Source organism: Castanea sativa, chromosome 4 (assembly GCF_040712315.1).
Source record: "Castanea sativa cultivar Marrone di Chiusa Pesio chromosome 4, ASM4071231v1".
In the NCBI taxonomy this organism is placed as follows: domain Eukaryota; kingdom Viridiplantae; phylum Streptophyta; class Magnoliopsida; order Fagales; family Fagaceae; genus Castanea; species Castanea sativa.
The window spans coordinates 37,417,014-37,444,521 of NC_134016.1; the positions used below are offsets into that span (position 1 = coordinate 37,417,014).

Genomic DNA, 27,508 nt, shown 5'->3' on the forward strand with positions numbered 1-27,508 from the left:
TTCGGGTGCATGCAATTCTTTCGCCATATATGCACCAAATTATTATATAGAAGAATCTCATAGGGGTGGCTCCAAGATGTTAGCGAGACGCTTCGTATCTAGTATCTAATGGATATCATGAGTCTTTAGAAACCACCAGATCAACCCTTTGAAGTTTTATTTTTAAAATTTTAAACATAAGCAAATAGTGTGGCTAAAATATACCACTCCCAGCCTCACAAGACATTGATTTACGACATGTTCTTTAAGTTGACTAAACCAAGTTAATTGACCACCTAGTTCACATTCTTCCAATTCCAAAAGATGCCCAATCGAATATTAACTCAAGATTTTGAGCAAAGCTATAATTCTCTATATGAGTAGATTATATAATCAAATTTAGTTTGTTTTCTTGTAGTACTAGTATAAACTTGTTTGCAAGTTACTTATAAATATCACCACTAAAATCCTTTTATAATTTTCATAAATTTATGATTAAATTTTAATTGAAAATATATTATTTTGAGAATTATATATTCTTTTCTCTATAAAAATATTATTTATGTTTCAATAAAGTAAAAAATAATAATTTAATATCTCATTAACTTAATCGAAAACCTACATAATATAATCTCTAGTCTGTATAAGTATATTTTTATATATGTATATACTATATGGTATAAACATATAATAGTATAGTACATATTTAAATTGAGTTTTATGATCAACTGAGTTTGTTCAAAAAGAAAATATTCATGTTCATAAAAAATATATATTCATATCTGAACTTCTCATTTAATAATTAGGTCTAAAGTCTAAACTTGAGCTAGAATATGGTTTGTTTGCTAAATAAATTGACTTAAATAATTATTCTTTCTAAACCAACTCAAGTTGTTCATACATACAATTGGATTCATTTGTCATCATTGAGATTGATAAATAAAGGGTAATGTTTTATTTCACACCGATTATTGCACACAACGGTACACAATATTTTTTGCACTGAAATCGTGATTTTGTGTGCGACAAGCCCACAACTAGTGTACACTAGTATTTACTATTTACCCATAAATAAAAGAAAATGAGAGGGGTATAAGTTTTGGGCAGGGGTGTGTTAAATTGGTGGATCTTTTTGAGTTTGACCCGGAACCTAAACCGAACCATCCACAGGCAAAAAGAAGAAAAAAAAAAAAACCAAAAACCAGAAAGAACCCCAACGTTTTGTTTGCTAAACTCAAAAGTTGAGGAGAGAGACAGAGAGAGAGAGAAGAGATGGAGACGTCGGGGCAGTGGTTACAGAAGGCGTTGGTGGATCTATGTCAAAGGATAGAAACGGGTTTGGGTTTGGGTATGGATATTGATATGATATCCGGGTTGGTCTCTTACTGTGAACTTGCTCATCCCCAAGACGCCAAAGAGTACCTTGACGTAAATCTCTCTCTCTCTCTCTCTCTCTCTCTCTCTATCTCTCTCTCCCATTATCTATTTCTTCTTGTTTACTTGCTTATTGGATTTCACTTTGTGTTATGATTAATGGGTCTTCCTCAAAATCTTTGCTTTCATTGAAATTATGATGAATTTTGAAACCCAAATTTTTTTTTTAAAACTTGCATATTGGATTTCACTCTGTGTTATAATTAATGGGTCTTCTTCAAAATCTTTGCTTTCATTGAAATTATGATCAATTTTGGAACCCAACTTTTTTTTTTTTAACAGGTTTGGTAATTTATTGGATACCATATTTTTAAGGCTTTGTAGGCATTGTTTTGATTAGAAGGAGTTCACAGTTATCTTAGTTCTTAGTCATGATTGCCTGATGTTAATTGGTGAAAAACCCAGATTGTGCTCCTATTGTTTTTTATGGCCAATTTGGTTTTCTCGTACACTGTTTTTTTATCTGTAATCCTGGACTTTTGAAAATTATGGTGAATAAAGTTTCACTATTTGTGTTTTAGTGTAATGAAAAACTTTGCCTCTTGGGGGATTGGACAGTGTAAATTTGCCACAGTGTTCTGCTAGTGATGACACCACATTCAAGAATGAGATAATGTAACAGACTCTGACTAACTCAGGAGCATCTGTACCCTGTTAAACTTAACTTTTACAAGTCTATGGTTTTACATTAAGTTTGTTCAACATTAATTCTAAACCTTTAAGATTTAGGATGTGTCTCATTTCATATCTTAAGATTTTTACTTTTTTTCCCCTAAGTATTTTTGTTGGTTATGCTAACTTTTTTTCTTGGAAAAATTTGATAAAGTCATGTTGGTTTGCGTTGTGCTTTTTTTTTTTCCATGCATCAGAAAGGGCATTTGTTAGCTCTTTAGGGGGTTCTGTCAAAGGTTAATTTGGATCTTTCATGCATTTGTTGAACATGTTAGAATGTTTTTCATATCTACAGCTGTTACAGTCTTAAAAACAAAGATTTGAGGAATAAAATGGAAGCTGAGGAACATTAAGATTAGAGATCATCCAAAGACACTTAAAAAAAAAAAGGATCATGCAAAGACTGAAAATTTGGATTCAAATCAATCCTTGTTGTCTCAAGGTACAAAATTATTATTGCAAATCCATGGATGTTGATAGGCATGGCATGTGTTTTTTCTTAACAAAAAAAAGAACGTGTTTACATATCATGCATATGCCATGGCAAACAAGGGTTTGGAATTAGTTGTTTTAGATGACTCTTATTACAGTTCTGGAAGAAAAATGCAACTTGTGTCCATGTTTGCTGATTTGTTGGGTCCAGTAATAGATTCACATGAACAAAAGGGAAATATCACTTATTATAACTGTCATCTGATGGTTATTTGAACAGTATTGTACATGAATATAGTACCTTTTAACAATTAACATAGAAGAAACTTAGACTGGCTTTGAAATTTGAATTTCATACGGATCACTCAGTGTAATTTGTTCTTCCTTCTCTATATGTTTACATTTTTATTAAATGTATCACCTGATACTTGTTTGAGATGGCAGTTATAGAGACATGGGGGAAATGACTATTTTTTCTGAAGATTAATGCATTAATATTTGAAGAATCAATATTGGCAGAAAAATGTCACTTAATTTCTTGTGACAAAATTCCAGTTCCTGCTATTTATCCTTATTTTTCTTTGGATGCTACATTATCAGATTCTTTTGTTGCTGCAGCTATTGAAATTAAAAATTATGGTTTTCATTTTCCTATGCAGAATATAATTGGCCAGGAAGCGGGCAAAAGTGTTATAGACGAATATTTACGGCGGAGAGGCCACTCAGATGTTGGTAGCAGCACCCCCAATGTCCCAACTTCAAAATTACAAGCCTATGTCAAACCACGCTCTGATGAAGCATCTGTCATTGGAACCAGGAAACCTAAAGCACCAAAAGTGGTTTCAGTCCCCAGTTCCCAGGCGGAACCAAAAAAACTTATGGTGTCTAGTCATCAGGAAAACCAGGTCTCATCAGAGACTAATGAGCCAAGAACAATGCAGAAAGGGAACCAAGTTAGTTCTAAAAAGAAGAAAGCTGGGAAAGTTATTTCTCTTGCAGAGGCTGCCAAAGGGTCAATCGTATTCCAGCAGGGGAAACCATGCTCATGCCAAGCTCGTCGCCACAGACTGGTCAGCAATTGTTTATCTTGTGGCAAGATAGTCTGTGAGCAAGAGGGAGAGGGCCCTTGCAGTTTTTGTGGTTCCCTTGTGCTGAAGGAAGGGAGCACATATGCTGGTCTAGATGAAAGTTTGCCTCTTCAATCAGATTCCGAAGCAACTGCTGAAGCTTATGCAAAGAGGCTTGTTGAATATGACCGGAACTCTGCAGCGCGTACAACTGTTATTGATGACCAGAGTGACTACTATGAAATTGAGGGGAACCGTTGGTTGTCAAAGGAGGTAATTAGTTTCTTTCAATCTGTATAGTTGAATCATATAGTAGTACTTTTATGTGTACTTAGAATTCACTTCAAGTAATATTTTTCTTCTAGGAAAAGGAACTTCTAAAGAAGAAGCAAGAAGAGATTGAAGAAGCTGAACGGGCCAAACGAAATAAAGTGGTTGTGACTTTTGACTTGGTTGGCCGCAAGGTATTAAACACTTTACCAAACGGACTGTCTTATATTTTGTTATCAGTTGGATTTGTTGCTGCATGAAGATATATTCGGCCAGTTGGATTTTGCACCAGCAAGACCTTTTCATTATTACTAGTGCTGTATTCTTTTCAATATCTATAATCATTTTTTCGTTCTTTTTTTTTGGTGGGTAAGAAATCTACCAAGTTATGTTTTCTCACTAGTTCTTTTGCTTTCATATTTTATTATTATACCTAATTATGGAAATCTTGATCACCAGCTTTTATTAATAGGCAGGTCACACACATACTCACACTTGAATTGTTATTAGGGTCCTTTCTTTTCATTTGCCATCTTGTTATAGATGCTTGTAAAACAAATTTCCCCCTTTCTTTCTTTCTTACTCCTCTTTGACTCAGATCTGCTAAATCTCAAGGTGTATTCTTTTTTTAATATATCAATGTTTTGCAGGTTCTTTTGAATGAGGATGATGTTTCAGAATTAGAATCAGAGAATAGAATATTACGGCCACCTGATGAACGAGAAGTGAACCGGATTAAACCAAACCCAACTCTTAGAGTTCAACCAGTCTTTGTGGACCCAGGCCACAGTAAGAAGCCTGATAAAGGTAGACAACCAAACAAGGGCCTAACCAACGGCATATGCTTGGAGATAACAGGGAGGGTGCAGCATGATAGCAATGAATTGAAACATTTTATGAAGGACAAGCAAACGGAAACAGCTTCAAGTGGGAAAATTTGGCAAGTGCCATCAGTAAATGGGGGTCTACATGCAAAAGATGATGGTGAATGTTCTCTAGATTATTATTAAGGTATATATATTCTGATTACTTGAAGTTTTGTGCTTTCTTTCTAACATGTTTCAATACAATGGCAAGAAAATTTTCCTGAAAAGGGTTACTGGGCATGCCAGTTTGATATTATGGTTCAATGTTGTTTTTGTGGAACTGAAAATAGATGAATGAAATACAAAAGTTTTGGAATGCCACTTTGCTTTAGTAATCCACCTCTCTCCATTGCATAAAATCTACCGGTATTTTCCAAATCTACAGCCACAAGTCCCAACCTAGGAGGAAAGGGGGAGAGAAATAACTTTCCCATTTTCCAAATAAGATTTTGTTATAGAATAGGCATGTTTGGCATTGTATATAACCGGTAGTTGTACTACCATGATACAATCATAAAAGATTGATTTGTTCATACCAATCACCATGAGAACACTTTTTATGAAGAAGGGCAATATGGTATGGCACTCAAGTTTTCCTCAGAAGAAATGAGCAAATACAATTCCTTAGTTACAAATACAAAGTATCTCCATATAATTTATAACATGTGGTTGCATTAACCAATGAAGTATAAACAATGTTATGTTTTAAAAAAAAAAAAAAATTCAATTCAATCATGTGTTTGAAGTAAATTGGGATTAATAATTGCATTTAATTGGAGAACCTAATGTATTGGCAGTACTAAAGAAAGAAACTCAAGAACGAGATTAATCCATCTGCTTTTTTAGTCAAAATTAATTAACAAAAGAAACTCAAAAACGAGATTAATCAAGTTATCTTATTATCGTTAGCCAAATTTTCCCTCAGACTACTCTCTCTCTACCCCCACAAGCAATTGCCATAGTTGTACCTTTAGATGTCGATCAAAATGAATCTTGAGAATCTAAGCACAAATCGCATGGGTGATGCCCCTCACTCGTGGTCCTACTCATTAGTGATTACGGTGAAGCGCGTAGCTATGAAATGACATCATTGTTGCCTTCAATCAAAACTCTAAGGTCCTTGTCCCCGCTACTTTGGAAGAGTAATGATCTAGACTTGTAATTATACATTTTCAGCACGATTTTGATGTAGAGCTAAGAGAGAAGATGCTATCTTTGAGAAAAAATGTGGAAGAGATTTTGTAAATTTATGGTTTGTGAAAAAGAATGAGATTTGAGATATAAAATGCCAAAAAAAAAGGGAAAAAGGTGTGTGAATATTATACAAATAAAATAGAAAATAAATAGTGTTTGATGCAGTGTGTGACTAATGGATTAGTTAAAATAAAAACAGAAAAGTGATTATCAAAAAAAAATTAATATAAAAGTGAGGAATTTTTGGTGGTTTATAAGATTTGTCATCTTGGAGGTGGATGTGAAATGAGTTCATGAAACAAAATGAAAAAAAAAATTAAGAATGTCATTTTGCAGCTAATGGATGAGCTTTATATATTTTTAAAGATTTTTTAAAAGAACAGCAGGACTGCCCAGTGCCCAGCATCATCGAAATGTGGAGATGGCCGAGTTGGTCTAAGGCGCCAGATTAAGGTTCTGGTCCGAAAGGGCGTGGGTTCAAATCCCACTCTTCACAATTCCTTTTTCTTTTTTCAAACTTTTTAATTTTTTGATATGAAAGGGATAGACTTTCTTTACAATATTTTCGCAATGAATAGAAAGTAATTTCAATGGTAGATTGAAGTTAAAACTATTAATAACCTACCACTTATGATTTGTTATTAAATTGTTGTGGATATAATACTTCTCTTTTGATTACTCTTGTGGCTACTTATTCGGTATTATGAGGAAAAGTCGCAACAATTATTTTTTTTTAATATGAAAGAAGTGAACTCTCCCCACAACATTTTCACTTTTTCTTTTTTTGATATAAAAGAGATAAACTTTTTCCACAACATTTTCACAATATTTTTGTAACAAATCTTAGGTGACAGGTTATTATTTGCTATTATTAGTGGACAAAAAAATAATTTTAATTGTGAGTTCAAATTAAAACTAGTAATAATCTACCATCTAAGATTTTTTATAAAATTATTGTGGACGTAACACTTCTCTTTTGGTTACTTTTACGGCTAATTATTTGGTATTATAAGAAAAAGTTGCAACAATTTTATTTTTTTTGATATAAAAGAGATAGACTATCTCGATAAGATTTTCATAATATTTTCACAATAAATTATAAGTGACGAGTTATTATTTGCTATTAGTGGATAAGAAAGTAATTTTTGTAATGGGTTCAAATTACAACCGTAATAACCTCCAATTAAAATTTGTTGTGAAATTTTTGTGGGCATAACACTTTTCTTTTGTTTACTCTTACCGCTAATTAAGGTATTATGAGGAAAAGTTGCAACAAATTTCGTGTGAAGAGTAAATTTTATCACAATGTTAGATCCTGTGCCGTCGTGTTAGAAAAAAAAAACATTTTTCAAATTAGTTTCCATTAATGAAAATAAATTTTGGAACTTGGAAGCACGTTTTGATTCGTTTTTATTTTGAATCAATGCCTTTCTTTTTTTTATAAATTAAAAAATATACTAAAGAAACCATTTATGAAATACGCATTAAAAAAATGTTTAAGAAAATTAAACCAAATGGGCAAATATAGCTAGTCATCCTTTTGACTCATTCAATCCACCTGATTTTTTAAGCAAATGAAGCCCCCTTTCTTGTTTTAAAAACTTTCATTAAGAGAATAGAAATGATTACGTGGACTTAATCAAAATGAGTATGATTACACAAGTTGAAAATTTGGTATAGTAACAACATCAAATTTTTGCTAAAAATCTTATAACTCGATTGAAATCTATTGAAATTTTCAAATCTCTTTTCCTATCAAATTATAAATAATAAAAAAAAAAAAAACATATGTAGTACCAAATTTTGAGATTGTTAAATGAAAAGTTGGATATTAACTTTTTTTTTTCTTTTTAAATCATAAGTTTCATGAAATTACTCTACTTATATAAAAGTGTAAAAATACACTTGTATCAATAACTTGTCTTATCCCAATCAAGTTGTTTGAGAAAGTTATTGAATACTCTAAGAGTTTTATAAATGCGGACTTTTTCCCTCACATAAATTGTAAATCTTACTATAAATTTAATTAGTGAGGCCCACAGTTATGCAAAAAGAGAAAATATGTGTACTCTAAAATTGTCCAATTGCATATATTGATACTTTCTATTAATCTCAATTCGGGAATGGTAATTTTTCCGATCACGGAGTTTTGAGGTTGTTAAGTGTCCCTAAAATTACCCAACTTCTATAAGTTAAAAACACACTTCTTTTAATAATATCACTAGATAAAACTCATTATTATTGGTCCAAGGATAGCTCTTTAAAAAAAAATTATTTCTAAGCGGTCAGCATGCGTTATTGAAGGCTTTAATAGTTCTAGTAGTAGTAATTTACTAATTTTATTTTATAAAAAATAAATAAAGTGAATAATCCATAATAATCAATACTATCAAGTAGCAACAATTACTAATTAGCAAAGAAGAAAAAAAAAAAATTTAAAAAGGTCAAAAGCAGAACTGTTTGGAAACTGAATTGGCACAATATAATTGGCGAATGAAAAAACATCCTCCTCTGCGTTGAAAGCATCGGATCATAAGAGTCCTTAAAACTAACCCAAAGAACTTAGATTGGATAATAAGCCAAAGAAAGAGAGAGAGAGAGAGAGAGTCAGAGACAGAAACAGAGACACATAACAAAAGAGTGAAAAACCCGTCACACGTACAACTCTCTGTCTCTGTTCTTTAGAGAGAGAGAGAGAAAATTGAGTGAGACCCGCCTCTACAATCTCATCTCCTTTGCAAAATTTCAGTACTTACCCTTAATTCTAAACAAATTTTCACACTCAGAAACTCTATCTCTTTTTCTCTGCCTCTTCTCTCTCTCTGTTTTTCTTGCTTGGGTTATGGATTGTGAGAGATGAGAATATGAATCTGATTTGACTTGGTACACAAAGATTGCGAATTTCTTGACTTTCTAAGATCTGGAAGCCTTCTGGGTCTTTGATTCAGATCTGTGTTTGCAAAAAAAATCATTTTTTAAAGGTTATGATCTTAAACTCTACAACTTATAATACTCTGTTTCGTTTTGGTGTTTTAATTACTGGAATCTCAGTATGCTCTGTCTTTACTTTTTGCTTTGAATTTGTTATTGCTGATTCATCTGTTTGGTTGCAGAGAAAACTTAATTGAACAAAAGAAAGAAAGAAATAGAAAGAATTGAATGTTTTCTATTTGTTTTCCAATTAATGATAAACCCAGATAGAGTTATAGCATTCCAAAAGCTAAAAGCTCGTTTTGCTCAGCTAAATGGAAAACTTTGGATGAAATATCAAAGATACAATTTTAAAGTAATTATAATGAAGACCCAATATCGATTTATATCATTTTTTTTTCCTTAACGTTATCCTGATGCTTGATTGCTTGTGCTTCTCAGTTTTACAAAATCTTTGATTGGTGCAGCTCTCAAAGCTGTAATGAAAATAGTATTTAGGCTGAGTTTTATACTCTTGAATTGAGATCCTTTTTAATTACATGACATAAAGCATACCTCTTCTTTCGTGGCCATTTGTTATAAATTTTATTTTTATATATATATATATATATATATATATATATTTTTTTTTTTTCCTTTCCATGTTGTAAGATTTGATGATTTGTGAGACCCAAAAATTCACATTTGTGCACAGGCAGGTGAACACAAATTAATTTAGGGGTGGGCTTTGACTATGAATTAATCAAATTAGGAGAAACTTTATTCCCTCTATATTTATATAGACACACACACACATACCTCCAAATTTTGCAGATTGCCCATGTTTTAAGCCCTAAGGGTGACCTTAACACACTATTCTAATATATATGCTCCAATGTGAGTTCACTAATTTTGGAGAAATATGGATGTGAGAAATCACCTTTTCATTCTATCTGATATATTTAATTTCCTCTATATTGTATATGCATCAATCATTTATGTCCTTTCATCGATGTAGACTTTCTAAATATTATATATATTTCAGGTACATCATGGCGACAAAAGGGAACTCAGGAGACCATAGAAGTAGGGGTTCAATGTCAATTTTCATTGTAATTGGTTTGTGTGGTTTCTTCTACATATTGGGAGCATGGCAGCGAAGTGGTTTCGGAAAGGGAGACAGCATAGCCCTGGAGATCACCAAACAGTCAGACTGCAGCATCCTCTCCAATCTAAATTATGAGACCCATCACGGTGGTGATGCTGGGACAGTTGATGAATCTGAAGGAGAAGCCAAAGAATTCAAGCCATGTGATGATCGCTACATTGATTACACACCCTGTCAAGATCAAATGCGGGCAATGACATTCCCCCGAGAAAATATGAATTATAGGGAACGCCATTGCCCTCCTGAGGAAGAGAAGCTGCATTGCCTCATTCCAGCACCCAAAGGATATGTGACCCCATTCCCATGGCCCAAGAGTCGCGACTATGTGCCCTATGCAAATGCACCTTATAAGAGCCTAACAGTTGAGAAGGCTGTTCAGAACTGGATTCAATATGAGGGCAATGTTTTTAGGTTCCCTGGTGGAGGCACACAGTTTCCTCAAGGAGCAGATGCATATATTAATCAACTTGCATCTGTGATCCCATTTGACAATGGGATGGTTAGAACTGCTTTAGATACAGGCTGTGGGGTAGGTTAAATTTATAAAATGTCCTTGTTTGGCTTTATCTGCTATTTTGTAGATCCCCATAATTGTTTATTCACTCATATTCTTTCCCTTATTGATGCATACACCTGCTCATTGATTGTCATCTTAATGTAATTTTTTAGATTTGTGGGTTCCTTTCACTTGCAATGCTACATACTTAATATGATCTTCTTCTTCCTCTAATTTATTGAACTTATCTTCATCTCATTTATTATGTGATTAATTCTCCTTCACATATTTTATTTAGTCTATTGAGCTTATATATGTATATATGGCTTCCATGAATTTGTATTATAGTTGACTGATTGCTAATGGATTGTGGTTAGGTTGCAAGTTGGGGTGCATACCTGTTCAAGAAAAATGTTTTGGCCATGTCATTTGCTCCAAGGGACTCTCATGAAGCACAAGTTCAATTTGCTTTGGAAAGAGGTGTGCCAGCAGTTATTGGCGTTCTTGGAACCATAAAGTTGCCATATCCAGATAGATCCTTTGACATGGCACACTGTTCCCGGTGCTTGATTAATTGGGGTTCAAATGGTAAGAATAATTACAATATAGTTTGATGTGTTGTATTCCAGGAAGCCATTAGCGCAGGGCAAGTGCAATACAAGATACCTTTTTGATGCTACATTATTAAATTATTTGTTAGACCTAATTAAGCATAAGTCCAGCTGGACCTCCTTGTTTCTGCGGAGGCTGCCATTATAGAAAAAAGTTTGGCTCCAAAACGGTTTGGAGCTATCTTCCTCCAACCTACTATATGGTAATTGAAGAGACCATCCATGTGTAGTTTTTTTGGTCACATAACTTTTTTAATGAATCATATGACTTGTTTAAATACACAGATAGTTTTATACTTCGCCACATAATGGGTTGGATTTAGAAAAGATAGCTTCGAACTGGTGTGGGGCAAAAACTTTGGCTGCCATTACATATCAATTTTGAATTCTTTGAAGCCAGCTACTTAATCTCAGGCCAGCTTAAGATGACCCTTATACTTCCTTGATGCAGAATATAATCCTAAAGGACTATTTCAAGATAAAAATTACTTGGTTTCTGAAAGATTTATGTAAATTGGCAAATGATTTGTTATTTTTCAGATGATTTTTTTTTTCCTTTCCACTTTAGTATTTGAAATCACATACAGATACTGAAACTTATTTCTAACATAATTATTTGACTCTTACAGATGGAATGTACATGATGGAAGTTGATCGAGTTCTTAGACCCGGTGGTTATTGGGTGCTTTCTGGTCCACCCATCAACTGGAAGGTCAATTACCAAGCATGGCAGCGTCCTAAAGAAGAACTTCAGGAGGAACAAAGGAAGATTGAAGAGATTGCCAAAAGTCTTTGCTGGGAAAAAAAGCATGAGAAGGGTGAAATTGCCATCTGGAGGAAAAGAATAAATTATGATAATTGCCGTGATCAAGACTCTCAACCTACAATGTGTGAATCTGGAAACGGTGGTAATGTCTGGTATATCTCTGTCTCTGTCTCTGTCTCTCTCTCTCTCTCTCTCTCTCTCTCTCAACAAACATGTTAAATGTTATTGGACTAACAAATAAATGTCTAGAAAAGTTAGATGCACCCAAGTTAGACAAACAAATTTTTTGCTGCAATATAGATAAAACATTCTTAACTCTTGAAGAAAAATGTACGTAATCAGTTTCCAGTGATGTACTTACACTCCTATAACTTCTTCCATAACTTGTTTAAATAATAATAATAAGACATCATTTCAGTGTTGTACTTCTTACGCTTGTGTTACCTTTTGTTTTTATGAGTTTTGTGAATTTGGAAAGTGAACAAGAGGATAGTTGGATGGCTTGGTATTTGCATTAAGTAGATTCTAAATTATATTTGACATATTTTTAAAACAAAATTTTTGGAGTGCGAAGTTTTTGTATATTTGTAAAATATGTAATTGAAAAGTTTTGAGAATTCGTAGTTGTTCAAAATAAGCACCCCCCCCCCCCTCCCCCCCTCAGGCACCCAAAACTATTATATCATTAGTAAGGTTTTAAATGTAGCATTCCTTTTAACAATAATCTAGAAAGTCTTGTAATTTTGCTCTGGAAAATCTGTCATCTGTTGTGATTCTAGGTACAAGAAGATGGAAGGATGCGTTACTCCTTATCCTGAGACTACAAGTGCAGATGAAAATGCTGGTGGAGAATGGAAACCATTTCCAGAGAGACTCAATGCTGTTCCTTTCAGAATATCTAGTGGATCCATTCCTGGAATATCTGTTGAGGCATACCAGGAGGACAACCAATCATGGAAGAAGCATGTCAATGCTTATAAGAGGATCAACAAAATCCTTGACTCAGGGAGATATCGTAACATTATGGATATGAATGCTGGTCTTGGAAGCTTTGCTGCTGCTCTTGAATCGCCCAAGTTGTGGGTTATGAATGTCATGCCTACAATAGCTGAGAAAGACACTCTGGGTGTTATATTTGAGCGTGGATTGATTGGCATATATCACGATTGGTAATTTCTGGGAAATATCTCCTGTTTTGTCATTGCTTGCAAATATGATTGGTTAAAAACTGGATTATTTGCTTATGGGCATGAGCATAAACTACTTAGCCCGTCAAGAGGGAATTCTCTTGGATTACCCAGCAATTGGTTTCGATGGGTGGGGTCAGTTGCTCATAGGTTTGACTGACGAAAGGCCATAGTCCAAAGGGCTCTTCTTTTGAAATGTTTTCTACATTAATTTTTTTTTTTAAAAGGACTTGATCATTGGTTATTAAAGAACCCATAGGTAAACAAGCTTTGCTTTTATAGTAATCTTGATGATTCCTTTCCTACCATGTGTCCAATTAGATTTGGGGAGCAAAGCGCTAAGCAAAAAAATAAGTCCCTTTCCCTCCTATTTGGCCAGTCACGACAACCTTTTTTTCTTTTTCTTTTTTTTCCAGTTTTCTCTATCCAGGGACCATACTTTTATACTAAATCATAAGCAAACATGTTCTTCCTTACTACCTTTAACCTAGCCTGATCCAGTTTTTATCCTTGAAGCACCCTGACCCTGAATCATAACACTCCTCTCCATGTTACTGTTGTAGCAACTGTTATTAGTTGGACAATGAGTCTCATTGTTTTCCTGAATGGTGCTGACTCCACTTTTCAATCTTCCTTGTTAATTCTATCCCTTTTCTTGCGAGTTTATCCTACATATCATCTTCATGTCAGCCACACATTATATGAACAGTTTGATTTTAACTCTTCACCACAATCACATAAAAGCTTTCCTGGTCAATTAGCTGCATTTGATTTTTCCCCTTCAGCTTGACAGCCTTCTTAAGTTAATTTATATTACAAATTTTATCATCTTCACGTCAGCCACACATTTTATGAACAATTTAATTTTAATTGTACACCACTATCACATAAAAGCTTTCCTGGTCAATTAGCTGCATTTGATTTTTCCTGTTCAGTTTGGCAGTCTTTTAATACTAGATATATATATATATACATATATCACTTTTTTCTCCTGTTTCTGAATGATTGAACCCATGTAATGAATTAGGAATTACACTTCCTTTAGTATTCCATTGTCTCAATCATTTTTTCTTACTTCAACAACTTCTAACAAATTAAATCGCATTTCATATATTTATTCTAAGTCATACTTCTTTTACATTACTACATGATTTCTGTTACTCAAGCTGAGTTTCAAGCTCACATTGATTTTATTAATTATGCTTTTCATCATTTTTTTTTGGGATTTAGTGAGTGATTGACCTGACATGGTCATCAATTTTAGATTTTGACTGAATTCTGGACAGTAGATGTGTATTTATATTTTAGGATAAATTGATGTGCAATTCTTGAGCTCAATATATATGTTTATTGGTTGTCATTACAATATTAAATGTTCTCCTCTGTATTTGGTGAAAAGAAAAAATATAGACAATATAGAGTTTGGTTTAGGTGTGTCATTGAGCTCAATATATTCATAAACAGATTCTTTCTGATTATATAGGAAGATCCATGACAGTTGTCCTTGCCATTCCATTTATTAAGGGAGAAATTTTGCATTGGTTTAACTACTGATTGATTGCTATACCATCTTTTGTACAAGGTACATTGTAAATGTCTATGCTGTTGGGGGTTAGATAATTTTTTTCTCTGATTTTAGTAAAGCGGCCAAGAAGATACCTATGAAGTATTAAAAGGAATAGGGTAGATGGTTTTGGAAATAAAATTAATCTCTATTTCCATGTACAAAAATTTTGAATCTTTTCTGCTCTTTGACAATCCTCCAACCTCCCAAGTTCCAAGATATTAAATCCCCTAGGTTGCTAAAGAAAGTCAAATAACCTTTGGTTGAAGTCCACAGTCCTGGTTCAGGGACGAGAAACAAGACCAGGGGAGAGCATCTATGTGCTGGAGAACTAACTTCTATAATTGAAACTGATAAAGAGGTCTTGGCATGGTTAGGGAATAAAGCAAATTAAGGAATAAAAGCACTGTGAAAAGCTAACACACTGCAGAACTTGGATTATTTCTAGAATAAAGTATCGTCTCAATTTATTTATTTATTTCTGGGGGTTTAAACATTTCTATCTGGGGTTTTGCCAGCCAGAAGATTCAACCAATTTATTTTTTAAGTTGAGTAAAGGATGTCAGGATCTAGGAAGTAGTGTTTTCAAGAAATCTCATCAGGCCCACATTCAATTCAGTGTTTTTGATAATCTATGGCACTTATCTAAGTTTATCTCTTATTAAGTTGCCATTATTTCCTTTCTGCTCACTGCAAGATCACATTGATAGGGCTTTTTTTCTGCTTAGAGTTGAGATAGTTGATTGTATTTTATGGAAAATCATTTATTTTATTTGACTGGGAATTGTTTTTATCCATTGAAAGATTGATAAAAAATGTAGAGTGATTTGTTGTTTTTGGGCAATCAAAGCTGAAATTGATGCTTACCTGCTTCCATATTTTCCTATGTTACTTCTCAGACACCTTTCTATGTTCATAATCTCTCTCTATTTTCAACCAGGTGTGAAGCCTTCTCCACGTATCCTAGGACGTATGACCTTATTCATGCAAATGGTGTTTTCAGCTTGTACAAGGATAGGTAAGACTTTTTTGACTAATTACTTTATTCTGATGGAATGAAAGCCTTCATTATTTGCAATATTGATCTAAATCATACTACCAGTAGGCACCACGTGTTTAGTGAAATTAAAACTTTGTTTTATCGAAAATAGAAAAGATGAAATGGTTTACCCTTGGATACTAAATTAAAGTTCAATCACATTACTATTAGTACAACTGTAAAAATTGGCATAGGCATGTAGAGTCAGCCTTGTAGCAAGAATCACTTTAGGGATGACAATGGCCTTGCCATCAGTTCATGTTGATCTTCCTAGATGTGGGATTCACTTTCCTGTATATGGGCTGCTTTTCAAATCCAAACTGATGCAGGTGTGACGCAGAAGATATTCTTCTAGAGATGGATCGTATTCTACGGCCTGAAGGAGCTGTTATATTCCGTGACAAAGCTGATGTTCTAATCAAGGTGAAACGAATTGTGCAAGGAATGAGGTGGAATACAAAAATGGTGGATCATGAGGATGGTCCTCTTGTTCCAGAGAAGATATTGTTTGCTGTCAAACAATATTGGGTTGCAGGTCAAAACGTATCTTCACACTGAAAGAAAAGATTTAGAGGGAAGTTTCAATGCGATTATAGAAGGAAATGCCACTGTTTCTGATAAAAATTCAAGGAATCTATTCATACCAACCCACAGGCGTTCATGGAAGTAGCAAAGCTGAGGAGTGAGACTATTGTGGGAGCTATTGGTGGTTCTATTGAGTTTTTCTGTGATAGATATAGGATATTGATAGGAGTTATTCATTTTTTAATGTCCGTGTTAAGTTTCCCTTTTAGATTTTAGTTATTGAATTACTGTCATCTCCCTTTGAATATCTCACAGCTGATATTAAGCTTCAGGCTCAGACACCAGAGTGGAGCCTAATTTTGGCTTTAGCATGTCCTGCCAGTCGATAAACAGATTTTGAGGTTTTACCTAATGTATTATTGTGTTTAATTTATTAATTTAGTTAAATATTTATTGAATTGATCAATTCAGCATATATGCACCAGTGAGGAAGAGATAGTTGATTTAAGTGACTTTGGATAGAATAGAATGGTGAAAAAATTACATGTGACCAACCACGATTAATCTTTTAAGAATCTGTAGTTGTCCACAAAGCTTTTGAACCGAGGCTTGGTTGTTGTACTAATTCAGTTTAGATATATGATCCATGAATTAATTGTCCATTTTATATCATCCTTGAATTAGTTGTCATAAAGATGGAGCTAAAGTAACCATAAGAAACCCCCCCCCCCCCCCCCCCAGTAAAGACTAAAGAATATGGGGATCTGACCCTAGATTCAAATCCATATGAGGGGAGCAGATATCAGTAAGGCCATATGTGGACCAGGTTCTTAGCAATTTGTTTAATGGAAATTTAATCGGATTTGAGGTGACTAGTAGCTTCCTGAATATGTGAGAAAGAGAGAGAAATTGGGTTATAATCTGCTTTATTATCCATTCCTCAATGTTTAAATGCAGTGCTCACCAACTGAGTTACAAGGAAACCGATAATGACAAATAATCCAAACGATGATAATGAAAAAAAAAATTCATCTGAAATGATCAACCTAGCTCTTCCTAAAGGCTAGGAAGTCTTTATTTGATAAACTCCATGGCGAATTAAGGAATTCAACCAAATCTCCATCACTTAAACCATCTTATCCAACCCAGTTTCCTCCAAGCTGAGAAGACTCATGCTCTCCAACTGCAAACGAAGACTCCTTATTTCAAGCAATCATCCGAACTTGTCTGAATCATAACATAGAACATCAATCTAAAAAATTATATGTTTCTGACCTTTAGATTTGGCAAAACTACTACAATTTAGTCTAGTATGCTAGACTTAAAGTTTCTTCCTCGATGGCTCTAAGAAGTAACAACAGTGAGTACAATCAACAATAACATCAATTTGCCAAGCATGGATGGAAGATGGTCTAGGGCTTGGGGACTCACCTCTAGTGATTCTCTTCCTATGTCACTTAGCTTTCTCCTTTGTATCTAGTATCTTTTCCTTTCTTTTTTCTCTTTCTTTTCCCTTTGTATTTTTCTCTCTGCCTTATGTTTTTGTGCATAAGGTAGTGTTCTTCAATATATATCTTTATTATTTATCAAAAAAAAAAAAAAAGAAGAGGTAAGAATACTTATGAAACTAAATCCAGATGTGTATTCTTAGAAGTTATGTTAATAGGAAAAGTTGTCAAGGGGCTTTCCAAGGAAGGAAAATAACAAAATGAAAAAGGTTTGGATTAATGTATTAACCACATGTGGTATTTTTCCAGTATCATCCTATGCATGGATGATCAGGAGAGTTTCCAACATATGCCCAGTAACTTTAACCAATCATCAATGTGCATCTGTCTATAATTGGGGTTTGAAATTAAGATCATTCAAACAACAATCAAGTCTTGGTTCAAAAATTTTGAGTTCAGCTCTAGAATCTTAATATACTAATTAGAGTTGGCCACATGTATTCTATTCTCTATTCATTATAGACCGGCTAAATTAGGATTAAGATTAATGATACAATTTAGCTTCCATGTCAATAATCAAGTTCAATGAAATGATCAACAACCAATCACATCATGGACTTTTTACATCGTTTATTTGCTAATGAAATGGCATGTGAACAACAAATTGGGCACTCTTTTTATACTCATTTAGACCCTTGCCATCCCATAGGCAAAGCCTCATGAACAAATGGTCAACCTGCAAACCACCTCTATGGATGATGTCTATAGGTCATGATTTGAAGAGTACATAATCAAATCTCCTTGAACAGTAGCAATCATTTCCATAGCGTTGGAATCAAGTTAATACCACTATTAAGATATTAGTGGATTAATGAAAATATTAAGGCATTATTTTCATCTAGTGAAAGAAATAGGCAATATATTTCCTGTCAAGCTCCAAGCAAGTAGGACCCAAATCCTTCCATATTGTGCCCTCCAAAAGCCTACAAATTTGTTTCCAAGAAAGCAAGTGATCTCCAAGCCTTCATGAAAATAAAAAAATATCTGTTATATCACAAACACCATATCATAAGTTTGTCTCAGCTTTAAAATACTATAAAGCTCCTTGTCATTGAAAAGTCTCTTTGTCCATTTTGTGCTGTCATCCCCACAAGCTTCTTAGGCAAATTTCAAGCTCCTCAATCGACCTCTCCATTACCATGGATGCTGATAACAACAGCAAGAGTCTTAGCAGTACTGCTGCCTTTTCTTCTAAACACAGCACAGATGGAGATAGCTGTGTACTTAAGCTTGCCAAGTTAGTTCAGCATCCTCCTCCTCCCATCACTTCAAGCCAAACTACTCCCTTTCCGGTGTGCTTAGGGAGAAACAAGTCGGAAGAGGGTGAAATCAGTGTCTTTGGCGCTGAAAGATACTTCAACATGAAACTGGAGAGTGGCAGTCTTAGAACTATTGTAGACAGTCAAGCAAATAAGCATGGGCTTAAGAAAGATAACCGCAATGATCTTCACTACAGGAGGCCTAAGAGCAGGCCAGGAACTCCAAGCATAAGTTCTGATGCAAGTTGGAATAGACAAACCACTTTATTGCAAAGTGCCCTCAGGAAACCATCCCAATATATGGACAAGAAGGTAAATGAAAAGATACTTTTTTCTGGTTTTATCTGCAGTTGGTCTTGTTCAGATAAGAAGTCAATTGATATTCACAAGAATAATATTGGGCATGAAGTGAAGCAGGGAAAAGAGGTCAGGAAAAAAGCAATTCAGTTTGATCTCAATCCGGTCATTTTGGATAGAAGATCAAACCGGTTCCAACCACGATTTCAGGTGAAAGATGAGCTTCATGGCACAAGTTTTGAAAGGTCAGGCAGAGAAGAGGATGTTTCACTCCCTATTTCAAGTTGTAGGGTGCAAAATTTGACAGATAGATCACAGTTGGAAGTGGAGAAGATCATAAGAGAAGAACCACGAATGTCACTTGAGGTGTTTGGCTCCCATATGATACAGAAGGATGACATTGCAATGAACTTAGAGAGGAAACTCTCCATGCTAACTTGGGATGCTATTCCAAAAGTCCAAGACTTTTCCACTAGTTCTGTCACTGGAGGAGTGCATGAAGATTTGGGGAGTGATTCTAGTTCAGATCTCTTTGAGATAGAGAGCCTATCCAGCGCTGTAAAGCCTTTGTTCACAAGGCAAGCATCTGATGGCATGTCTAGCTGTATGACCTCCACCACCAAGTATGAACCAAGTGAGGCCAGCATTGAGTGGAGTGTGGTCACAGCCAGTGCTGCTGATTTCTCAGTTGTCAATACAGGCTATGATGAAAAGAAACTGGAAGTAAATACTAAGCTTTCTGGTGTAGCCAAAACCAAATCCATAGTGGACAAGGATGTGCAAAATAGTCGTCCAAGTGGACTACTGAGTTGTAAGAGTCACAAAGCACTCAATGTTGTTGAAACTGCATATAGGACTAATGAGAAGGCAAAATCTGAGTCAATACAGCATCAAAGGTTGGATGCCTCTGTGTCAGTTGGGAAGCTACAGCATGAGACTAAGGTGAAAGACTTTTGAGTTCTCATGAGTGCAACAGTACTATTGTCTCAAGAAATATCTCCTCTTTTGCAATTTGCATGTGTATCGCTGTTTCATGCTGTAGCGAATAAGAAAGCGAAAGGTGTTTTTTTGGAGGAACACTGTTGAAACTTTTCTTGTATATTATGATTATATAGAAATCAAGAAATTATGTTAGATCTGATTTTGATATACTCTTTATGTACTAATGTATCCATTTCATATGTACTCCACTCCATTCATAAACCAAATTTCTCTCTAGTGGTGAAACAAAGCACCATGTCCATAGCTTTTGTGTCTTTTAAAGTCCCAACATCCTGAAGAGATAAAAAGAGAGATGGATTTGTCAAGGAATTGGACTGAAAACAGATTAGTAGACCACAAATATTTTTTAACATATATCCTTGTCCAACCCCTTTCCTTCCTTCAAATGTTCAACTTTTGTATTTGTATGTTCTCTTGATTTACAACCTAGGTGGTTCATTTCTGTTTTGGAGCTTCTCTTTTTTAATTGTCAAACAAATCTGCCTTTGGCCAAGCACATTTGGTCATTTATGAGCCTACAAATCTAGAGCTTTGGGTTTGCTTGTATCTATCTTGACTAAGACTTCACAAGGCCCTAACATTGGAAAACCACATTTTCTTTTCCATTGCTTTGGGTCTCATCCATTCTTAATTCTTTATGGCAAACTGACTGGTGCATATTAAAGAAATCCCCCCATGGTTTTCCAAGCAATAATGGTTCAATAGCCATGAAATTAAAGAAGGAAGCAATGTATGTGGTATCTAAGGAATTTAAAATACCTAGACCTGTCCCGGAGTTTTCTTCGTTTGAAATGTGGATATCTTTGCATACAACAAAGCACCAATTTGTGAACATCAGGTATCATATTTTTAACAATTGAATGAAGGATTGGAGCACTCAATAAACATAGAATTCATTCAGATGATAGGAACTGTCAAGGAATGTTGCCCACTGATACGTTCAAATCATGACTGTCAAGTAATTATTTATGCATGCCCAAGTTGGTTAGCTACATTCAATTCTGTAACTATCTTACAACCACAGTGGATCCCATGGCCTCTTCTCTCCCTTTCATCCCACAGAAACTAGGTTGGGAATCAAGTAAACATTTCTGTAACAAAGTTTTGACTAATCTTATCAACCACTAATGGAATTATTGGATCATTACAGTGAAGTCTCTGTACAACTAGAAGTTGACTAAACAAGCAACATAGTCTAGCTTTGGATTGAAGGGATATATGATAAAATGAACATCCAAAGCAGAAATTGTCTACATGACTGGTTTGATCCTTTGCTGGCATGACTAGACCTGAGAGGCAATAGTGCCAAACAGCATTAGATTAGATTCATTTGAAAAAAAGCTATATAGTCTTTAAGGATTGGATTAAACTATCACAAATAGATAACTTCAAAGTAGCAAAAACAGAGTTGTGATGCAATCCCATGTTGATCATTTTGTTATGTGGCTTATTTACTAAACAATATAGACCATCTCACATATTGTAGTGTGGATTTGCCAAGATTATGCATTTACTAGCTATTAGTTCTTGCTTAACAAATTGTATACTAATTAGTAACCAATTCATGTTGACAAGAGCCCCTAGATATTAGAGAGTAAGGTGACCATGTGCATGATGTGACAAAGACCTAAAAAGTGAAGGCAGATAAGCCCCATAAATGCACATTGAGGGGCAAGAATTTTCCCATCACTCCCAATCTTAAAAGATGGATACTGAAAATTGATGTGAGAGAGAAATTATTTTTGGTGTCATGAAACAAGATAAAATTATAGGTACCCCTTAATGGATTAGGAATGTTGTCAAGGGACCAATTGGGTTTGGTTCATATTAAAGCAGAACTGTGGAGGATGATACTAATAGTGCTGCTATGGACCACTAAGAAGGAATAAGGATAGCCATCCATTGGAGGAACATATTTCATTATTAAAATGTGCATTTGTAAAATTAAGACGGAATTTTCTAGTATCCCACCAATCTTCTTGGTCGAACATGCACTATAACTTGAAACACTTTTAAAAAGTATTGTCTGTCTGTGATTGGAAACAACATAGATCCAATACAATTATACTTTGAGGAATGTTTTTAGGAAATACATCTTAGACATGGAGCTTATGTGAACCATAAAGAATGACCCACCAATGAACCTAAAAGGAAGCATACCCAAGACATTAGTGGAACTATGAGGGGATTAATTAAATTAAAGACCATGTAATATATATATATATATATATATATATATATATATATATATATATATATAATCAAAGCAAGCCATATTTTTTTTTATGTGTATTCTAATAAGTATTATTGTTTATTAAAAATAAAAATGATGTTTATCTCACATTGGTTGTATGTGTCTAGTATCCATTATTTATATCCACAATCTACAACTACAAAAGGGTCTAACCTTTGTAGTTGTATTCTAGTTAAATAATGTATAATAAACTCGATTTAAAATATTAATATTACTATTTTTGTGTCTATTGTAATAAATAATACCTTTTTTTCTTCTTTCTCGTACGTGTTTGCTTTTTTTTTTTTTTACAAAAAAAAAAAAAAATAGAGGTTGCACTAATGTGCTTTTTTTTGGGGGGGGGTTGAAATGACGTACATGTTTGTCACCATATGCAAACCAAAGTAGCAGTAGAATTTAACGCAAAAACAGACAAAATAAAAAATGAAGAGGTCGCCACCAAAAAAAGTCACCTGGGCTCGTAATAAAGTGGTAGCGCTAAAGGTTTGAAGGACGACAAAACACCAATTTGTCACTGAAGCCATAGATATTGTCGCACCATAACTCACATACATTGCAAAATTGATATCAAAATCAAATACTGTTATATTATTGATAGATGATAGATCTTTTGCTGCTTTCCAAGTCGGCTGATTGCTCTTTTTAATTTTAATTTTAATTTTTTAGATATTATAGAATTTTTACCAATTGCTAGACTTTATTAGTTAAGTTAATTAGAACCTATATAATTTTTTAAAAAAATGTATGTATATTTCAATGTTAAGTAAATAATATTTTTATGCAACAAATTAAATAAATTTGAATTATGTAATTTTTATTCAAATTTTACTTGTGAGGTCACTTCCCCAATTAATCGGATTTATCCGCTTTGGGGAGCCAGTCCCTCTCGGTTTATCGGCTCGTCCCCGAGTGCAGGCAGGATTTTCACCTGGAGCAAGGGCTAGACCTTGGACTCGCAGGCTTGACACCAAGTCCCACATCGGTTAGAGTTCCCTCCCACATATGGTTTATAAGCTTCTGGAGCGACCATATGTGTACCACTACAACACCAAAAGCTTATAAACCATATGTGGGAGGGAACTCTAACCGATGTGGGACTTGGTGTCAAGCCTGCGAGTCCAAGGTCTAGCCCTTGCTCCAGGTGAAAATCCTGCCTGCACTCGGGGACGAGCCGATAAACCGAGAGGGACTGGCTCCCCAAAGCGGATAAATCCGATTAATTGGGGAAGTGACCTCACATTACTAATATTTATTTTTTAATTAATAATATGACAAATTTGTAATTGTTCTAGTGATATAGTTTGTTGGGACAATGGACCCAGGAATATGTGTTGGGCTAGAGGCCTAATCCGAGGACACTACATGGTCTGAGGATATGGGATTATTGACTCAGCAAAGCAGTATTGATGGGTAGAGAAGTGGAGATTGATCATAGTCATCCCGAAAGTTGGTCTGAGGAGGGTTCCCTCGTCGGCTGGATAAAGCCGAGGAAGGAAAGGGGTGCCTGACGTCCAAGAGCGATGCTCCATGAGATCCTGCATGTAAGGACATGCGTGGTTGGTGTACAGGATAAGAAGAAGGATTGTGAAATATCCAAGATAAAGCTGCTACCACCACATTAAATGCTCTGCAGCTAAATACCTGGTCGCATTAATGGGGAGGTGATCCATGAGTATCAGAGTTCAGCCTTACAGCTACCTCCAAAGACTTCAAGGATGGGTGGATGGGACAAGTATCCAAACCAGTAATCTGATCCATACGAGGGGGATGGAGAAAGGAAGGAAAGATGATATAAAAGGAAGAGAAGACATTCATGGCAGGGGGATCGAAGGGAGAAAAGAGAAAACACTGTAGACATTAAGATAAAAAACTGTAATATGTTTCAGTCCAAGTCCAAAGGGAAATATAAGATTCAGTCTCCTCGGCTTGAGTCCGAGGACAATTTATGATATATAAACCATCCCAAGTGTATGATGTTGCAATCTAGTCTATCATCTTTGTTATTAAAAATCACTAGAACTTAGATTTCAAGCCCACTCTCGACAAATTCATTGTATTGGGCTTTTTGGGCCTATCCCAATTTTACTTTTGGGTTTGGGTGCAAATTGTGACATTACATAATTAATCTTAGGTAGGATTTTTTTCATTTGTAATTGATTAGTTATCAACAAAAATAATTGTAGTTTTGATTTTTTTTTTTTTTTTTTTGGAAAAATCAACTTTAACAAATATTATGAGTAAAATTTGTAAATGAATTTGGAAAAAAAAAAGTGTTTTTACATAATTTAGTAGGCAATTGGAGTATTTTTCTATTTATAAATCTTCTTTTACAACTTTTGATTTTGGTGGCTATAGGGTTTTATTTATTTATTTATTTGATGTGTGTTTAAAGGCTGGGAACACATATAGAAATTGAATCATCAAACTAGTGGAAGAAGAAACTAAATCGAGATAATGATTTCTTTGTCTTTTTTTTTTTAGTCCCTTTTGGTAGAAGGGAAGGGGGGGGGGGGGGCTCCTGACTTCTTCTACTCAACAGGGGAGAGGGAAGAACTAATCACCATTTGCCAGAAGAAAGAGTACATCTTGTGAATAGGATCTCTTCACCTACACCATTTTTTTGGGGAAACTAGCCCACGAATAAGCCATTATTCTTGAAACCACAGAGGTTATTTCCATTGATGTTCACTATAACAAAATTTCAAGAAGTTTCCTTGGACTAGAGCGCTAGAGATTTCAATTCATGTGGACAAAGAGTTCGTGGATGAAATTCATTTAAATTTGTAGAGGTTTTGAGACTATTGAGGTAAGAATATAAGCGTGGTGTTTCTAGATGTTACACTAAAGAGTTTAGTTGTATAAGAGTCTTATAAATAAATTTATTATAATTGTTTTTTCTTATAAAGAATATTTTAAGAGATTAGTTGTTTTCTTGAAATAGTTTTCCCATTGAAGAGATTTTTTTTTTTTGAGTTTCCAATTCATTATCAAATTTATATAGTGATGATGCCGAAAATCGTCGGTAAGCCAGACGGTCCTCACGTGTCCCTAATGAAGAACCTGCATAACACAAAAGCTGAAGACCTTAGGAAGGGTACCGGTGTGATACCGGCCAAATACCCTCCGACGGTCAAGTTAGAGGAAATCTCTTATTCACAACTCTAAAGTGCTAGAACTGCGGTGAATTATGCGTCCCTTGGTTTATGAGGGCTCTGGGGTATTTATGGTAGTGTAGGGCCGAAAAAAGCGCCTTGGCGAGAAAGTGCTTTCCTTCTAGGAGAGCAATTTGTGGATTTTGCATATCTCTTAAAGTTCTTTTCCTTATAGGAATCTTCTCAATCAGGGCTAAATGTGTAACGCAAGAATTCTCTTTATGCACGTATGTGTGGAGGTTAAGCAAGGTCATGGACGAAGATTTTGTTCGATCTCTTCGGCTTATTCCCGTTACCTTCAGCCTCGTTTATATTGTAGGATCGTCAGCTCATTGTCCGTAGTACAAGGCCGCCAAGCCAAGGCCATTAGCTCGAGGTCGTCCGACTCAAGGTCGTCACCTTATCACCTTCGGCTTACTGCGCCACAAATGACGCTGTGAGGTAGGTAGTCAAATCATGAAGCTGACGACCTTTCCACACCCATCGCCTTTAGATTCGTCAAGAGCCCAACACGAAATCATCCTCATCAGCTGCCCCCTACTTCATGACCCCGTCAGTTATAGTTGACGAGTTATGGAGTTAATGTTGTCGAAAGGTTGTTTACGTGTGGTAATTCGAGTCGTCTTCATTAAATGCCAAAACACGTGTCACGAACAGATTGATTCTGTGTCTGGACGAGCGTGTCGCTTTGTCTTCCATGCCCTCTTTCGCCTATATATATATATATATATATATATATATATATATTTCATTTCCCCTTTTATTTCCAACTTTTCACACCTTGTTGATTTTGAGAGAGAGAGCGTCACCTCTGAACTTTATTTCATTAGCTGATCTTCTGACTCCGTCAACTTCTGCTGTCAACTTCATGGGACCGTCCTTTTACTTGAAGACTCTTTTAACTGTAAGTTCTCTTCCTTTATTTTACCTTCTTTTATTTTTCTAGTAGTGCCCTTTAGTGAGGTCGTCGGCCTAGGTTCTTAGAATAAACCTGTCGTTTGTAGGTAGTCAGATTTCTAGGGAGGTGACGAGTGAACAATCGTCGATCCGCGAAGGAGCGGGTTACGACGATGTCTTCCAATTAGGCCGTGAGCCCGAGGAGGGCCTATCCCGGTCGTCAGAAAGGGAAACGTCAACCCTTCTTCTGATGAAGAAGTAGGGAGTTCTAGAAGAGGTGGGGTGAGCAAGGACGGTGAAGAGGAGGAAAGGGTAGGTGATGGAGACCAAAGGACCAACAAAGAGGAAAAAGAAAGAACCAGTGACGGGGGTGGGAGTGACGGTGACGAAGAAACCTTAGAGAGCACCTCGAGAGCTTCTGGTGATGATCGTCCTTTTATCCTACCCCTAGAATGGTCTGTCAACAAATTCTCTCCGACGATGTCGGAAATCATTTTCAAAAATTTGCGGGCCCATTATCAAATACCGGACGATATCCCAATTCGCCTCCCCAAGGAGGGTGAGAGATGTTATTTGGGATGAACCGCGGATGTGGGCATGTATGATGCCATGTTTGCTGCTGGTTTAAGATTGCCACTGACGGCCTTACATCGTCAACTGGCTAACTTTTTGGGAATATCCGTCAGCCAGATTGCCCCTAACGCCTGGCAAACATTCATTGGTGCCGAGATCCTGTGGGGTCGTCTGAGTGGTAGAAACCGTCAGTTAACCCTGGACGATTTCTTTTGATGCTACCGCCCTCAGCACATCTCCTCGTCAAAGGGGATATATTATTTTGCAGTGAGGGAGAAAGAGTTAAAGTTGGTATTGGACATGCCCGATTCTAATAGAAAGTGGAAGGGCAGATACTTTTTTGTAGAGGGGACGAACTGGGTATGTCGTTAGGAGGAGTGGGAGTC

The 27,508-nt window shown here is 35.4% G+C and overlaps 3 protein-coding genes and 1 non-coding gene across 5 annotated transcripts; all 4 read left to right on the top strand.

Moving 5' to 3' along the window:
* Positions 1-1,129: 1,129 nt before the first annotated feature.
* On the top strand, positions 1,130-5,041 carry LOC142630465 (RQC trigger complex subunit RQT4 homolog). Of its 2 annotated transcripts, none has more exons than XM_075804461.1 (4): positions 1,130-1,407; positions 3,177-3,857; positions 3,950-4,048; positions 4,505-5,041. In XM_075804461.1, exons 1-4 carry the CDS (start codon positions 1,252-1,254, stop codon positions 4,862-4,864), a joined length of 1,296 nt encoding a protein of 431 aa, XP_075660576.1. In that variant the 5' UTR covers positions 1,130-1,251; the 3' UTR covers positions 4,865-5,041. The 2 variants fall into 2 exon arrangements, with proteins under 2 accessions (XP_075660576.1, XP_075660577.1); XM_075804462.1 differs by lacking the exon at positions 1,130-1,407 and adding an exon at positions 1,727-2,527.
* A 1,288-nt stretch (positions 5,042-6,329) lies between these two features.
* TRNAL-AAG (transfer RNA leucine (anticodon AAG)) lies at positions 6,330-6,410 on the top strand. The gene has a single exon. It is a non-coding gene; the product is annotated as a tRNA-Leu (tRNA).
* Positions 6,411-8,487: 2,077 nt separating this feature from the next.
* LOC142631208 (putative methyltransferase PMT2) lies at positions 8,488-16,638 on the top strand. Its single transcript, XM_075805316.1, has 7 exons — positions 8,488-8,895; positions 9,870-10,521; positions 10,866-11,076; positions 11,729-12,017; positions 12,645-13,034; positions 15,557-15,634; positions 15,985-16,638. Exons 2-7 carry the CDS (start codon positions 9,877-9,879, stop codon positions 16,211-16,213), a joined length of 1,842 nt encoding a protein of 613 aa, XP_075661431.1. The 5' UTR covers positions 8,488-8,895; positions 9,870-9,876; the 3' UTR covers positions 16,214-16,638.
* Positions 16,639-18,589: 1,951 nt separating this feature from the next.
* Positions 18,590-20,393, top strand: LOC142632070 (protein PHYTOCHROME KINASE SUBSTRATE 3-like). Its single transcript, XM_075806492.1, has one exon. It carries the CDS (start codon positions 18,828-18,830, stop codon positions 20,199-20,201), a length of 1,374 nt encoding a protein of 457 aa, XP_075662607.1. The 5' UTR covers positions 18,590-18,827; the 3' UTR covers positions 20,202-20,393.
* Positions 20,394-27,508: the final 7,115 nt, after the last annotated feature.